We start from the raw sequence: 17,120 nt of genomic DNA, 5'->3' as shown, positions 1-17,120 counted from the left end.
CCCTTCAACTGGAGGCAGAGGGATGGATGGTGTTTTCCAGAAACCAGTGATGAGGTGGTGGCCTCTGCTCCTCTCCTCAGCTTCACTATGTCCCCATGACTCTGTTTTTCTGCTTTTATGGCCCTCATCCTCCTCTTCTCTGTCATATTTCCAGAACAGTTCGGACAGGGGCAGGACCTCTGTGAGTTGTGGGCTGTGGAGCTGGCCTGCTGCAGACTGATTCCAGCTGGTCTGATGAGGGTTGGCAGATTTCCTGCTTCCATAGCCTTTCTAAGACAGAGACACAGAGAGAGACAGAGACAGACAGACAGACAGACAGACAGGCAGGCAGACCTACTGACAGAGAGTAGGAATGGGCAGAGGAGTTCCATGTGGGCCGGATCTGCTGGGCTAGTGGGGAATACCTGTGGTGTTGCCTGTGTTGGAGTCTGAGTCTAGTCATTAGCATCTTTCACAAATGTGTGGTCACTTGCTCAGTTTAGATATGTGACACATAGTCAGGCTATCTAGTTTTCTTTTGTTCCAACCCTATCTTGCTTGTGACTATAGCTTGCTCCCTTCTTTCTCTCTGCGTCTTGGGTTTCCCAGGGATACCCTTGGACTCTCAGACTCCTGGCTGCCTTGAAGCCATGTGTCACCTCCACTCACTCAGGCCAGATGCAGAGACCTGGCTCCCTAGGCCAGCCTCTCCTAGGCTTCAGCTGCCACCCTGGGTCCTCCGGATGTGGAGTACTCATTTCACATATCTCTGAAGTAAAGGAGCTGTGGGTGGGGCTGGAGTGGTCTGGCTAGAAACCTGGCCAGGATCGCAGAGGCATACCATGTACCAGAGCAGGGCGGTGGGCAGAGAATACTGATGACTCTTCTCATCTGTACCGAGCTACTACCTAGGAGCTAAGAACAGAATGTCCTTGGCTTTGGGAAGGCTGAGGGAGGGCCCAGGGTTTATGGACCAGGAGGCAGGGGCCAGCATCTGGCCCATGAGCCTTGTTTACAGAGCAAGGTCCAAGGTCAGGACAGAAGGGCATAGGATGGTGTTCCAGCTGGAGGCCAGCAGATAGGAGCTGGAAGGACTGCCTGCCTTTGAGAGGCACGTGTGCCAGGTAGGACATCTTCGTGCCTCTGTGTTGTGTCCACTTGCACAGTGGTAGTTGCCTTGCAGGAGTTTGGATAGGCCATGTGCTATTTAGATTGGGGTCGGGCGGTAGTGATGGTCCTCAGAACCCACCTCCCCGCAGGAAGGAAGTTCCACTTCCCACCTCTGAATCCTAGCACCCCATTCCCAGATATTTATTCCTCCCCTATTTATGCTCCCCAACTTCTCGGCTTCAACTGAGTGACCCTGAACACATTACCTAGCCCCACTCTCTCTTTAGCTGTCCCTGCTCTAGAATGGGAGCCAGCAATAGTACCCACTGCTGGAAGCTGGCAAGATCAAATGTCATGCTAATTTGCAATCTATATTCCAAAGCCAGAGGTATGCCACCTCACTTGGAACAAAACCTTAGGTTCTTCCCCTGAAGCTCTCCTTTCTCAGCTTAGGGCTTTTTCCTCTGTGTTTTAGCTACTCAGCCTCTGAGCTTATGTGCTTATGGGCTTAAGGCCTCTCACACACCGTGCACTTTGCTTAACTACCTTGATCTTGCCTAAGGGGTTCCACCCGTGCCAGCATGTGAGTTCCAGGACAGGAACGTTTACCCTCTTCACACCCAGTAGGTATTCATACTGGGAACAGCTTAGGACTGTGACAGCTGGGGGTGGGGGTTGGTTACTGCTGTGGCCCTCTGTTCCCTGCTGCCCGTGGTGAGTTCTGCACAAGGGGCACGGGGGCAGCCTACCACACTGAGTGGGAGACCCTGTACTGCCCTGGCAGTGGGAAAGTGGCCCAGGGGAAGCAAGGAGAAAGTTTGGCTCCACCAAGAGCACTCAGCACCTGCTTCCTCGCAGTGGGTGAGGCAAGTGCTTTGAGCAGGCTCCTAAGAGGGAGGAAAGGGTGGGTTCAGGGTTTTCCTTCCTTTCGTTGCCAGCCTCTGTAGGCCACTGCCTGGCCTGCCCTGCTCTCTGGTTCCCAACTCAGTGTGTCCCGAGTTCATCTGTCTGTGGCACGTTCTGGCCTTGGTTTGTCTCTGCTTCCGCTACCTTTCTTGCCAACCTTGGATGAATCCTAACCACCCTTCCCCTGATTCAGACCCAGATTTTCTGCCCAGCTTCAGACCCTGCTGGCCAAACATATTTTCCAGCCTGTGCCCAGGCTGGCTAGGGTTGAGCGGTTTAATGTTCAACACATACCTTCATTTTACTCAACAGATGTGGTCTGAGGGCCTGGGCAGAAGAGTCTGGGGGTTGCTTCCTCCTGGGGGGGGGTTCTAGGCAGGATAGAGTTAGGATGCCTGCCACAAAAACTCCTGACCTTTGCAAAGAACTGAAGTAGCAGTTTCTCAGGCCCCGAGAAGCCGATGATGATAGCTGAATGGATTGCTCACTAAGTTACCCCATTCCAGGTGCCGTGCACTTGAGAACTGGCACCTGGGTGGGGTGGCCATCATGGCGCTAGTACCCTGGACACCTGCGTAACAGGAGACACAGTCTCCCATGCCCTCTGTTGCCAGCCTCACAGCAGCAGGGCTAGAATGTCCTGTAGAACATCACCTGACAACAGTGAAATGCACTTTATGGAGTTTGGGATGTGGATCCAGGAAGGAGATAGGAGGCCACAAGATGGATCAGAGTGCGAATGAGCTTTTCATTCACCGGCCTGCACCAGAACTACCCTCCCAGCACTAACAGTGACAAATATCACTATGACTCCCACAGCTCTTGTGGTTCTCAAAGCCTTTTAACCGTGGCTGAGGACAGGTGAGCTTGTGACCCATATGGGCACCTGGGCAGCCTGTGTCAGTCCTGGAGAGACAGGTGGGGCCATTTACGGTACTTAGATCAGGGCACAGGAAGGCTGACTGCCTTGTTTGCAGGTACAAGCCGGTAGTGGGCCACTAGAAGGGCACCCTGGTCTGCTTCCTTGGGGTTACCTGGGAGCTCAATTTGGGCTTCTCATGGTCCCTAATGTCTCTGTTGTCCAGTGGGCTGGAGTGCTGAGAGAGGATCTATCATCTATTCAGTCATTCCTTTGTTGCACCAACGCATGCCTGTGCACACAGGGTCCGTGGCAGCCGCTGTACTCACGTGCAGTTCTTTTTTAAATTGGTCTACTTTGTTGGGGAACCCTGAGTCTTGAACATGCTAAGCAAACCATGCCACACTTCCAGCCCAGGAGGGTTGGTTCTTGTTTTGTTTTTTTTGAGACAGGATTTCTCTGTGTAGTTCTGACTGTCCTGGAACTCGCTCTGAGTTTGAGGTTGGCTTCAAACTCAGAGATCTGCCTGCCTCTGCCTCCTGAGTGCGTGGATTAAAGGCATACGCATACCACCTGGCCAATAGTATTCTTTTATGCAAGAGTTGCCAGGTTTTAAACAGTAATAGATCTTAAGAATTTTTTTAAAGATGATTTTTATTTGTGTGTATATATATGCACGTATGTCTTTGCGAGTGTATGCACATGTGTGTGCAGGTCCCCGAAGAGGTCAGAAGAAGGCATTGGATCCCTTGTAGCTGGGGTTACAGGTGATTGTGAGCTACCTGATGTGGGTGTTAGGATCTGAACTCCAGCTGAAAGGGCAGTGTCTTAGTTACTTTTCTACTTCCCTGACAAAACACCATGACCAAAGCTCCTTATAAAAGAAAACATTTAATTGGGGCTTATGGTTTCAGAGGGCTAGAGTCCAGCAGGAAGCGTGGCAGCAGACAGCAAGGTACAGTGCTGGAATAGTAGCTGAGAGGTTATGTTTGACCCACAAGCACAAGGTGGGGTTAGGGGGAAATGAGATATAGATATAGATATAGATAGAGATAGAGATAGAGATAGAGATAGAGATAGAGATAGAGATAGAGATAGAGATAGAGATAGAGAGAGACTAACTGGGAATGACTTGGCTTTTTAAACCTCAAAGCCCACCCCCAGAGACATACTTTCTCCAAAAAAGTCACACCTACTAATCCTTCCCAAAAAGTTCCATCAACTGTGGAACAAGCATTCATACCACCACAAGCTATGAGTACTCTTAACTATTGAGCCATCCCTCCAGTGTGGACCCTAAGATTTTTTAAAGTGCTATTCAGAGGGATGCCCCTGTGCGCATTGTAGGATCTTGAACAGCAGACACACTGGCTGCCTCATGTTAGAAGAAAATGGCATGAAACTGGGCATGGCATTACAGGCCTGTAATTTCAGTACTCAGGAGGTAGAAGCAAGAAGATCAGAAGTTCAAGGCTGTCCTCAGCTACCTACGTATTGAATTTAAAGCTACTCTGGTCTATGATAAGATCCTGGTTTTTTACAAAACAACTTCCAGAAAAGAAGATGGAGAGAGTGATAATGATATAGGAAAACCAGAGGACTAGCTTGCAAATTTCATCTCTTCCATCAAGAGCTATGACAGGGGAAAGGTTTTGTGGTCTGATGAATTTAATCCCAGGGTGCTGAAAGGGGCATGGGTGGCCATCTTTAGAAAATCCTGGAAAATGGAGTCATGCCAGGAGGCAAGCTTGATCTGAAGCTAACTTCCAAAGGGCGGGAGCCTTTGGGCCTGAGCTCCCTGAAGGCCCCAGCAGCTGGGTAGGAGGGGTCGTACAGCCCAATTCAAGCACAACTGAAGGTTGCACACCAGAAGGGCTAGGGCCATGAGGCTATGCTTGTCTTCTGTTGTTCCCCAAAGCAACATTTAGGAGGTAGAGATGGCCATGGGGCTAGTTTGGTTTGGGAGCCAGGAAGAGGCTTCAAAATTCAGACATAGCCCATCTGGGCTGTCTTGGGGAGTCGATGTCTGCTGCTGGAACCCTCACTACTCACTGACACCCATTAGGTGTAGGGTACCAGCTAATGCCCTGTGGGCCTCCTCAGGCTCACTCACATCCTGTCTTTTCTCAGGCAGGCAAGTGTCATGGTCCCCAGAGGTCAGAGGTCAAGGCCTCTCTTTGACCACCACTGGGAGAAGATCCTGCCTCAGCAGCCTAATATCTGGGGCAGAGCTGTGCCCAGGAGGGTAAGCCAGGCATCAGAAGGCAAGGCAGAAGGAACCCATACCATAGAATTCATCAGTGCCCAACTCTAGGTTCTCACTAGGGGGAGCCTTGGGTTTAGGAGAATAAATGAACTCACTTGGGCTATACCTTGGAAAGTCTGCTCCCTGTGGCCGGGCTGATTTAGAGGAAGGAGTAGGGCGAGCTCTAGAAGGTAGTAGGTCTAGATCACAGACCTCGGTACAAATCGCAGAAGCAAGCAAGCAATTATGGTATAAATGTCAGCCAGCCTGCTCTGGCTGGGGGAGAGTAGACCCTGCAACCTTGTGTATTATCTTGGTCTGGATGCCCACTTGGTGGTGAGGGGGATTGCTGTAAGATGGGGGATGGGAATGTACTCTACTGGAGAGGAAAGGGCGGCTGGGGATGGGGAAGAGGGCCAGAGAGGGAGGGGCTGGGCTTAGAGGAGTTCACAGCCTGGGTGGAGAACAGGACCTTGAGCGGCAAGCACTAAGGGCCATTATAGGTCCTTGAGCAGGCAATTGACCCAAAGCAGGGTTTTAGAGTAGGAATCTGCTGCAAGCTAGGGGTGGCTTGGGAGGAAGGGGTGGCTATAGGATGGGACAGCAGGTGGTAGGGACAGGGGTAGACATCCAGCAGGGGCTTCAGGGGTTCTGGGCCAGATTAGCCCAAGGATGTGGAGGAGGCAAAGCCTTGTGGCAGACCTGGTCCTCTGGGGGAGGAGAGCTGTGATCAGAGGGAATACTCAGTATTCTAGCCTGGCCCTGAGAAGGGGCTGGTGAGGATGTCCTGGTGTCCCAGCCTCAGCCCGGGTTCCTTGGGTTGGCTTGGAGGAGGGGCTGAGGACAAGAGCGGACTTGCTTGGCGCTCCTCTGGGGGGGTGTGGAAGTCACATAACTTTCCACTTAATCACCAGAGCCTGTTCTTTCCCACTTGATGGTTGAGTGTGTCTATGAGAGGCTGTGACCTTGGCAGCAATTTAACCTGAACATTTGGGTCAGCGTCCCTGCCACCTGGGCCTCCTGCCTGCCCAGTGTCCTGCTTCAGTCTCAGCTGTTCCTGTGCCCATTTTATTCCCTCTTGTTGCTTTGGGGTGGAACATTGCAGGGACACAGGTTTAGAGGGCTGACCTGGGCTCACACAGAAGTGAGCACCCTCCCAGAAATTGCCTGAAGGAGAGGCAAATGCTCCTTCTCCAGCCCCTGAGACCTGGAAATGGAATGGTGGCTCAGGGGGCCTGGGCAGGCAGTTGACCCAAAACAAGCTTTGGAAATGAGAGTCTCTGGCTTTCTTTGCCGCCACTGCTGCTGCCTATGGGTTGCCGTTGTTATGATTTCTACTGAGAAGATACCCTCATGGGGGTGTTATGAGATCATGCCTCCAGTATGCAAGCCCAGTGTCATACTCTGCTAAACGTCCCCAAATGCTATGCCTTGTCCCCCTGCCTCCCTGTACCCAACCCCATATCTACTTATGGTTCTATTTTGGGAAAAAGTGAGCCCAGAATAGCCTTCCCAATGTCTCAGGTCTGAGCAATTCTAGTTCCTTTTGGTTGACCCCTCTGCCTCCCAGGCCCTTCCCCCTCCAAGATAGGTAGTGCTGGGTGACCTCAGGGATCATCAATGTGGTGGTAGATGTGACGTCATGGGGTCTTTTTGGCTCCAAACTGCCCAGATTCCAGACTTCCCTTGGGACAAGAGCAGAGAGATCTGGCAGGCTAGAGCTGAGGGTTTGAAGAGTTCTGGACAGAATGTTCCTCTGGAGGCTGAGTCTGCATTCTGCACCCTCCCTCTTGCCCCCGAGCCCTGGGCTCAGACTGGGACATCCCCAAGCCCCAGCATTTCCTTCCTCTGAAGAGCAGCCCACAGATACATTTTTCTCTCCCCCAGCCTGGCCTTCCTGCAGACCATGACATGGTCCCCAGGCAGGTGTATCAGCCTCCAGTCTTCCAGGACAAGCTCGTCTTCACTCAGTCAGCAGGGAGGGTAGTGTGTGCACAGAGAGGGAAAGGTATGCGTGTCTGTATCAGGGGGAAACATGGACGAAAGGATATGTAGCTTCCTTACCCACCCTGTGGTTCACAGCTAATTCAGGAAGTTCTCTGCTGTCTGATAGTGGCCCCTCCCACTGCGGGTCACTCCCCAGTTTTCCCTGGGAAGTACAGGAAAGGAGTAAGTTCCTACCGGTGACCCTGCGTAAGGGTCTGCTGTAGCCAGCCTTTGTGGTTCCAAAAGTGCGTCCTCTGTTGAGTGGAGCTAAGAAGAAGGCTCAGGAGGAAAAGTGCTTGCTGTGCAAGCACAGAGACCCAAGTTCAATCCCAGCACCATGTAAAACCAGGCACAGTGAGTGATGCTTGCCTGGGTTCCCAGAACTGTATGGTGACAGGGAGAGCCTTGGAGGCTTGCTGGCCAGCCAGGGTAGCCAAATCAGTAAGTTCTATGTTCATTGAGACCCATCTCAAAATAAGGTGGAGGGTGAAGGAGGAAGATACATGATGTTGATCTCTGGTCTCCACATCTGTGCACTCAAGTGCATGTGCATGCACTCTCACACACACACACAGACACACAGACACACACACACACACACACAGACACACAGACACACAGACACACAGACACAGACACAGACACACAGACACACAGACACACACACACACAGACACACAGACACACACACACAGACACACACACACAGACACACAGACACACAGACACAGACACACAGACACACAGACACAGACACACAGACACACAGACACACACACACAGACACAGACACACAGACACACAGACACAGACACACAGACACACAGACACACAGACACACACACAGACACACAGACACACAGACACAGACACACAGACACACAGACACACAGACACACAGACACACAGACACACAGACAGAGACACACAGACACACAGACACACAGGGGGGGTTGGAGAATGGAGAAGGATGGGAGAGGTGGGGAGAATGAGTGAGAGGCTGAGAGCCTATGAAGCTATAAGAAGCAGAATTCAAATGCCAGCTCTCTCTCTCTGGGCATTGCAGAATCTTTCACTGCTCCCTTGTCTCCCTGTGAGATGAGTCAGGGTCAATTTCCAAGGAACCTTGAGGGCTGTAATGACAGCAGCAGAGCCTGGTCCCCAGTCTGTTGCAAGTCAAAGCTGTTGTTCTTGCTTTAGCCTTGGGAAGAGCTGCCTCAGAATCATGGCTGTCATAGGGAGAGGCAGTGGAGGCAGCTAGGGTGTAAAAATGTGAGGAGGAGTGGTTTACTATGCAGACTGCAAGACAGGTGTATGTGGGGTGCCACCTTCAATTTCGAGACCTAGCAGGGGTTAGGGACCCTGAGTGAGGCCAGCATTGTTCTTGTTTAGACTTCATGTGAATCAGCCTCTGTAACTGACTTTGAGATACCAACTGACCCCAGGAGAGAGGCAGGGAAGTGAACGTGGGCTCTGCAGGCCTGAGGTAGACCTTGTATTTATTTAAGATGCTGGCAAGTCTTCTGTCTGTACCTCAGTTACTGTCTGTGGAGCAGGGTGCAGGAGGAGTGACATTTAAAGGCCCTCTAGTCTTGGGAGCAGCATGTGAGGATGTAGCATGTGTCTATGCATGCGTGCATGCATGTGTGTGTACATATGGTATAGAAAGGTCCTTACCTAAAACTAAACAAAGACAGAGGTGACAGCTTTTATATGTTCAGGGGACCTGGGATGCTGCTGGGTATCAACCAATCTTTAGCATAGTGAGCTATCAGAGAGGAGAGCAAGGAGACCTTTCACACCACAGATATTTCCCAAGGCCTCACAGTGTGCTGGGCACTGTTCTATGCTTGGTGTGGGCACTGCTCATATCTCAGTGAGAGGCATGTTCTAAGGATGTTAGTAAATATAAAATAGAGGGTGTTGGAGAGCAGTGTACTCTAAGAAGAGTGTGTGTGTGTGTGTGTGTGTGTGTGTGTGTGTGTGTGTGTGTGTGCGTGCGTGCGTGCGTGCCTGCCTGCCTGCCTGTTTGCATGTGGTCTTGTACTTGTGGTATAATAGGGCAGTTCTCTGAGGCTGACACTTCTGAATCCCCAGTTTCCCTAGTGAGTCCCTAGGAGCTTCCCCACTGTGCCATGAGAGCTTGGGCAGCCTTAGGTGACTCTGCCCAGCTGGGATCAGTCCCTGCACTTTTCTGTCCTCAGGTAGGCTAAGGCTGGTAGTGGTTAGTCCTGGAGAACTAGGGTAGAGGGGGTGCATACATGCTGGGCTGGGGTTATGAACTCTGGAGGTCAGTTGGAAAATTTTTGGCTCCTTGGAAGACATGTGGGACAGTGTGTTGAAGGCATCTGACTACTGGTGAGTCTTGCCCGTGGCTGGCCTCCAGCTGGCAAGGGAAAGGGGTGGGGGCAGAGGGGACAGTGCTCAGATGATCCCTGGCAGGAAGGGCGAGTTTCTCCTGCTCTGCTGAGGCCTGTAGTTTTATACCAAATCTTATGGCTCAGAGAAGGCTGACAGGAGTTTGAGTAGGGTGGGGTGGGGTGGACCTCCATGCTGTGGGGAAACCCCAGGGTGAGAGGTCAGTCATAAGGGCTAGCCTGTGCTGGGAGCCAGGTTCTCTTCCTAGGCGACCTTTATTCTACTCGCCCAATGTACATTCCACTAGTCAGCCATGCTGGTGGGCAGCAAGGGTCACCCGGTAGTTAACAGCAGGTAGTTGTGGGCCAGGCTGTCTGCTCTTAGAGCCATCCAGGACCCTGTTGGAGATATGAATTTCTGGTCCCTGCATCCTGTGATTACTTAGAAGTCCTAGGTTGGTAGGACACTCAGTGCCAATAGCCTTCCAGGTTGTCACAGCCCCTCCTGGAGTGGCAGATAGAACTCTAGGAACAGTGGGGAGGTGAGCTTGGCCTAGGACATGCCTAGTCCTCATCATCCACTCTTCTGGACACGTTCAGGATAAAGCCCTGTGTTGACTGGGGTAGAGGGAGGATGGCTGGATGTTTATTGATGGCCTGCTTCTGGTCCCTCTGGTCCCTGGCATGAGGGAGTTCTACTGAGCTTATCAAACTGTCACAATGATTACTTTGGGTGAAGGTAAACCAAGGATCCAAAATCCTTGGAGAGCTGGCTTAGCAGGTAAGAGCACACATTGCCCATGCAGGAGACCTGAGTTCAGTTCCCAGCACTGTGGATGGCTTCTAATCACCTGTAAATCCAGTTCCAGAGATCTGATGCTTCTGGCCTGCATGAGTTCCTGCACAAATCCACACAGAGATCTACATACATGCACAAAATTTAAATAATAAAAACACATGTTACATACCAAATTAACTGTGGTTGGATGAACACAGTGTATCGGGCCAGGTTAGACCATTCCTTTAGGAAAACATAGATGGGAAGGCTAATGGGGTACCACATGGGGTATAATCAGAGCTTCTTGGAGGAAGGAGCCCACCAAGGAGAAGAAGGTGGTGTGTGTGTGTGTGTGTGTGTGTGTGTGTGTGTGTGTATGTGTGTACCATAGGTACCAAGGATGAATGTGTGTGTGTGTGTGTGTGTGTATGTGTGTGTATGTGTGTGTATGTGTGTGTGTACTATAGGTACCAAGGATGAAGCCAGAAAGTCACTGGAGAGCTGGGACTTGGGCAGTATTTGTCAGATTCTGATCCCAGGAGTCCGTGCTTTTGGGCCTCTCTCATCATATCTTATGTCTGTTTCCTGGGGCTAACAGGCCATGGTGCCCCCTGCCTCTGTGGGTTCTTGACCCGGGATAGACACAGTGGAGGTGAAAGCTCTGAGAAGGTGGAGCAAGAGTGCCTTGTCCTGTTGTCCCCATTGATTGGGGGTCTGAGGCTTAGTGTGATCAGATAGAACTGGATGGCTCCACTGCTAATAAGACAGTGTTTCTTTCTGCAAATGCTGCTTCCCCAGCTTGGGACCAGCCAAGTGATGTCTTGAAGCCTGTGCCCTTCTTACCACTCTGACCGCCAGCCTAGAAGGTGGATGTGCCAGCATCTCTGTGGAACTCACACTATTTTCTCTTTGTCCTTAGCCCATCGCCACGGAGAGTGTGCCCAAGAATGTAGTAGATGTGGTGAGTGACAACCCAGCCAACTGAAGAGTCCTGAGGCTGGGAGGAGGTTACAGGGAGATGGGTTTGGAGATGGGAGAGGGCTTTGGGCCTGGAGGAAGGGTACTGATGACCTTGGAGCCTACATCCAGCCATGGGATGTAGGGCTGAGGCTGACAGAGAGGGAGCAGGGCAGAGTTATGAAGGAGATCAGTGGTTAAATTTGTAAGAAATATGCTCAATGGCTCAGGCCTGTAAACCTAGCATCCAGAAGACGAATGAGGCAGGAGGATTACTTTCAGTTTTAGGTCAGCTTAGGCTATGTACTGAGACCTCCTTTTTACAAAAAAGAGGGAGGCCTGGGGTGACCCTCAGTCATGGGAATGCCTGTCCAAGCATAGACATGCGAGCCCAGTCCCCAGAAACCACCTGGGTAAAAGTGGCCCAGTGTGGTAATACCTGCTTGGGACTGCAGTGCTGGGGAGGTAGGGATAGGTGGACCCTTGAGTCTGGCTGGCTAGCCTCGTCTGACAAGGCCCAGGTTAGAAAGAGATCCTGTCTCAAATGCCAAATTTGCCTGAGAGGGTAGGAAGGGGCAGGGCCTATCTGCTTTAGGAATATCGGTTTGTGAAAGTGACCCGTATGCATGTGTGTCTGCAGACACACACACACACACACACACACACACACACACACACACACACACACACACACACACACACACAGAGGGTAAAGGAGAAATGGAATGTGAGAAAGCCGAGCAGACTTCCCTTCAATCTTTTGGACTACCCGAGAGAGTTTTCTCCAAGCTGGAAGAAAAAGATGAGAAGAATTAGGGTGGGGCACTCCATGATGGGGAAACTGAGGCTGGAAGAGGTGTCTAATGGGGAAGGCCATCTTGAAACCATGGGCTGGAGGCAAAGGCTCTCCCTTTGAGACTTCAGGTGAGGGAGAGCCTGTCTGGTCCTCAGCTTCTCATCTTCAAAATGGAGTTAAGTGTCCCCCCCCCCCAGGGGTGGGCCCAAAGGAGAGGGTTTATGTCTCTCTGGTGGTCTTTTGAGTAGACAAACAAGCATTCAAGTAACACAAGTACACCCCCACACCCCCCAACCTTCTGCTACTCTTTTCCCCTTATCCTGACCCTGGCAGGTAGGAATTCTGGAACCTTCTACTGCTTATCTCACTGCTCTCTGACATTATCCCCTTTGCCTACAGGGGGAAGGAGACTGCCGGGGTGGAAGTACTCCGAAAAACCTGGAGGAGGCCGTGAGTATGAGGAGGGTAGGGGCCAAGGGAGAGTAAGGCTGAGGCATGCCCTCAGACCTGCCAGTATGGATATGCCTCCCATAGTTCTGGAGAAAGAGGAGGCTCACAAAGTCACTTGCTGGGCTCAGACTTGGCCCTGGTCTTCTTCCTCACTCAGTACTCACAGTACAGGGTGAGGAGGAGCAGAGGGGCAGATCTGAGAGCTAGGTTTGGTGGAGAGCAACAGGGCTGAGGTGAAGGAGCCCTGGGCTTTTAAGATGACCCTAGATCCTGGAGACATTGTCGGGTGTGCTTTCCCGGAGCCTGGAGTCTCTGGAAGTGGTGACTGCTGTGTGACCTTTTCTGCCTCTGATTCAGGACTCTGGCTCATTTTGTCTTCTGTTTTGCAAGGAGAGTCAAAGGACAAGTTTCTTAATCAGAAGGAACTCAGGCTAGGGGGCAGGAGCTCCTGATCTCTGTTGGGGGGCTGGCTTGTCTCCACACACCCCTGGAAGGCCCCACAGGAGACACTTCACCCTCCTCAGGTCTGTTCCGTCCTGTGCCCCATGCTGGCCCCTCCGTCCACTCCAGGCCTGGAGAGGAACAGGGAGTGGTTTTGGCGGTTGGCACAGTGGGAGCTGTTGATGGCACGAGGCCCTATCATCTGACAGCTGCCTGGCCTCTGGTAGGGAGGGCCCCGCAGGGAGGGGCTGAGCTGTAGAGCTCCCGAGGGTGGCCCACCAACACTGCAGCACCATCCTGGGCCGCCATAGGCCCAGCAATAAGGAGTGGAGCTATCTAGGGGCCGCAAGGACTCCTAGGTTGGGGGAAGCCGCTGTGGAGGTACGTGAGGATTCCTGTCATTGGTCCTCAGGATGAGGTGCATGATGGTTTTGGGAATTTGGTTTTGTGTCTGTCATTGCAGAGTATGAATTAGCTAGGGGCACACCCAAGCTATGATGGATCCTCAGTAAATATCAGCCTGCCTGCCTGCCAGTCATTGTTTCTCTTAGGGGCCAGGAGCTAGGCCGAGCGGTTGTATGGCGTCATGACAAGGTGTATGGCAGATGCCATGGCTTCATGTTATAGACAAGGAAACAGAAGCTTGAGATATCCCTTGGATATCTCTGGATATGTGTCATCCGGGCCTCTGAACCCTTGGCCTGTGGGATAAAGTGGTAGCCTCTGAATCATTACCTTTAGCTGGTGTTCTGGGTGGTGTTTATATTATGTCCTGGGACTTCTGACCCTTGCATCTCTAGTATGGGCCATTTGGAGTCCATAAACTAGAGGCAAGTCAGAGCAGTGAGGTTAGACATCTAGAAGGGCTATTGACCCTAATGACATGTTTGACCTTGGTCTTATGGAAGAAAGAGGCGGCCACTTAGTTGTGGTTGATGGAATCTTGTTTTAGGTTTTAGGTAAAATAACTTGGTGTGGGATCAGTGAGTCTGCAGGTGGTCATGTGTCAGGGTGGTGCCTGGTCTGGAGGGAGGAGGGAGGAGGGAGGAGGGAGGAGGGAGGAGGGAGGAGGGAGGAGGGAGGAGGGAGGAGGGAGGAGGGAGGAGGGAGGAAGGAGGAGAAAATGTCTCACTAAAGGAGTATAAGGAGGGCAAACAGGAGAACAGATTCCAGAAAGGCCTGCTGCTTCAGAGGAGTGGAAACCCCACTGTCAGACTTCCAGACATCTGTTGTAGGTTGGGTGACCCAGGGCTGCAGGGATGGTCCCCTGGCTGCCTGGGGCTCCTCTGTGTTCTGGGCAGTGGGGAGGAGAGAACAGCTCAGGGTACTAGCCGGTTTGTGAGGTGTTTTCTGCTTGGTCTCTCCAGGCTGTTTCCTCCAATGGAGCTGGTGTTCAGTAGAGGCTGCAGAGGCGAGAGCTGTGTCGCACTTTGTTTTGGAAAAATCCAAGTGGTGGGCAGGAAGGGGGAGGGGGAGGAGGAGGAAGGGGGTGTGGCTGCCGGGGCCTGTGTGGGGGCCCTCAGTCCTGGGAGATGCAGGAATGAAGGGCTGGGCTCTGGCTGCCTCACACGACCCCTGGAATTCACTGGCAGACCCACCTCTCAGAGGGGGCTCTGGGGACCTAGGTTCAGGAAACAGGTTTTTTTTTTCCCTCTGTCCAGAGGTGTTTTTTTGCTCGTGGACCTGAAAGGAAGGCAGGATTTCTCCCAGCCTCTAGCTGCAAACAAGGGCCACTGGAGACCGAGGTTCATATAGTTCTTGCTGCATAAATATGCTATGGGGGGCAGAAGGTGGTAAAGAGGAGCCCCAGACTGCAGACCTGAGCTACTCTGGAATGTTTGAGTTATAATCAGCTCCTGCCTGCATGGAGAACCAAGGAAAAAGGAATTGGTGCCCACAGCAGGAAGGATGCGGGTTAGATATAAGGGGGACCATCCTGACAGTGAGGAAAGACACAGTTTGGGGGAGGCTGTGGAATGCTCTTTCATGGAGGCCTTTCTGCCAAGGAGAGACATGTTTGGGAGGTTAGAATAAGGGAGACTTCTGTTTGGTACTCAAGGAGTTGGATCAAAAGTTCTATTATTGGTCTGTCTTGGGAGGAGTCAGTAGGAAGCTAAGAGTTTTGAGATTCCCTAGAGGGGAAAAGAATGGGATTACAGGCAGGCAAAGAATTTATTTTCCTTTTAAAAATAAACCTTCCCCAGGGACTCCCAAGTGGGGCAGGTAAGAGATTTCTGAGCCCTGTGTTGTACCCATTTTACTGATGAGCATGTGAGACTACACTACTGTGCCTCTCACCGGGTGAATTGACAGTTATCTTCGCTGTACACAACGAGGGTGAGACTTGGGCCTCTCTCCTTCTACTCCCAGGTGCCCAGAACACAGTTAACCAGTGAATGTTAACCAGAGGGGGTATGTCTGCCATGAGGGGGCCACGGAGCTGACACCAGGCCTCAACTTACCCTGCTGTCTCTTGGGGAGTCCACAGGAGGGGTGTGTTTGCTCCCGGCTGCCCCTTTACTGGTGTCCTGAGCTCATGACGAAGCCACAGTCTCTGTGCAAGCTTGCCTTCTGCTGGCGAGGGTCATATGTCCCTAAACCTTGCAGAAAACAGGAAGCCCTGTTGTTACGAGGGCAGTCCAACCCTGTGATTCATCAGGGGTGACAGTCCAGCTGTTGGTCCCTATCCCCTGCCCAGGGCAGTTTCCTCTGTGCATCTCTGTCCCAGCCACCCTGCTGTAAAGAGTGTTTGGACTTTTCTTATCACTTCTGGAGGCGGCAGGGCCAGACTCTTGTTTGGGCCAAGTATTTATCGTCCAGTCGGCAGTGAGGAATGTGGAGTGTCATAACCTTGGCCAGAGCGTGGTAGGGGACTGGACTGGAAACCTGGTCTCTGGGTCTTGTGCATCCCTTGCCCTGTGCCTTCAGAGGCTCCCAGCTCTGCTTGGCTCTCCAGTTCCTTCACCAGCCCTGGCTCAATTGGTCTGTTGTCTTCCTCCTGCTCCTTGCGTGTGCCTGGCCCTGATCTTGGCGGCACTGTAAGCTTTGGCTAAGTTGTGGCTTCCAGTTGTTCGAAGCAGCTGTGGTGGCTTCCTTCAAGAGTGACTGTGGATCCACAACAGATGAAGCCCCAGGGGCTATTTATAGTAGGGTGGCCCTGAGGCTTGGAGCCAGGCCCAGGGCCTGAGGAGAGTCAGGGCCTCCTCATCAGAGACCATTGCAATGGGATAGATGAAGTGTTGGCTTTCTGTGTGCTTTGGGGTGGGGAGTTTTGGAACAGCCTGGTTTAGGGTTTTGAAAACCAAACACCCTTGTTCCCCGCCTCCCCTGCCCTAGCCTGACTCATGCAACCCTGAGTCCTCCTAGGGCCAGAAATGCTGAGAGACTGAGAATCATTCCTCTGGACAGCGCTGTTTAGCTCCTCCTTGCACTGTGGGTTCTACTGGGCTCTGAGCAGCCCCACAGTGGCAGGGTGGACACCCCTCCTGCAGCCAGGGGCTCTGACTCTGCACTCCATTGGGAACTGGACCTTAGAGCCCAACACCCTGGATACTGGGTTCAGTACCCTCCACTTAGGCTCTATGACCAAGTCCAGGTCAGAGTTTGAGTCCTGCTGCATCATCAACCTCCTAGGGATTCAGGGGTGAGTCACTGTGTGTCTTATGTCTCTATCCTTGCAGTCTTTAGTCTCTAAGGAGGCGGGGGGTGGGGGGTGCTGCTATTTGGTGGCCAGGAAAGGTGGCTCGGTGGAGCCCAGGAATTCAGAACTGGGGTATGCAATTTTGCGTGCATTAGAGTGTTTGGTGGCTGCTGAGGGAGAGCAAAACAGGGTTTGTTTGTTTGTTTGTTTGTTTGTGTTCATGAGGGTGGACAGTTGTTACTTCCCTTCCAGGAATTTCTCTTTCAATTCTTCTTAATGAAAGAGTGACAGCTGCCATTGGTCAAGTGCCAGGCTGAGTGAGGGGGCTCGTCTGCATTTTTTGGTTTGCCCATATAAACTGTTGAGGGCTGACCTGTCTCACTGTGACATTCTGGTGACATTTTATCAGGTTCAGGGGGGCCAAGTGTCCCCTTGGCTGCCTAGCAGGATGCTGGAGCCTAGAGCTGCAGACTTAATGTCACTCTGCTGCCCTGCAAAGTTTAGGTCACCTAGGTGGGTCTGTTCGCTTAGTTTTATACCATCCACATCCTGGATTGGGGCAGGTGAGCCAGTATACGGACACAGATCCTTAGAAGCACAGGTCCCTGGATTCCCT

The 17,120-nt window shown here is 52.0% G+C and overlaps 1 protein-coding gene across 21 annotated transcripts in view; it reads left to right on the top strand.

The window, feature by feature from the left end:
• Window positions 1–17,120, top strand: part of Tns1 (tensin 1) — a 210,940-nt gene that overhangs the window by 108,345 nt on the left and 85,475 nt on the right. For 19 of the 21 annotated variants that reach the window (NM_001191810.2, XM_039083336.2, XM_063266966.1 and 16 more), the window contains 2 exon segments: window positions 11,140–11,181; window positions 12,373–12,423. In NM_001191810.2, the coding sequence (NP_001178739.1) occupies window positions 11,140–11,181; window positions 12,373–12,423 (93 nt within the window). 21 annotated transcript variants of the gene reach the window in all.

This window comes from Rattus norvegicus, chromosome 9, assembly GCF_036323735.1.
Source record: "Rattus norvegicus strain BN/NHsdMcwi chromosome 9, GRCr8, whole genome shotgun sequence".
In the NCBI taxonomy this organism is placed as follows: Eukaryota; Metazoa; Chordata; class Mammalia; order Rodentia; family Muridae; genus Rattus; species Rattus norvegicus.
Note: the sequence above shows the minus strand (reverse complement) of the source record. Positions and strands in the feature narration are given on the sequence as shown.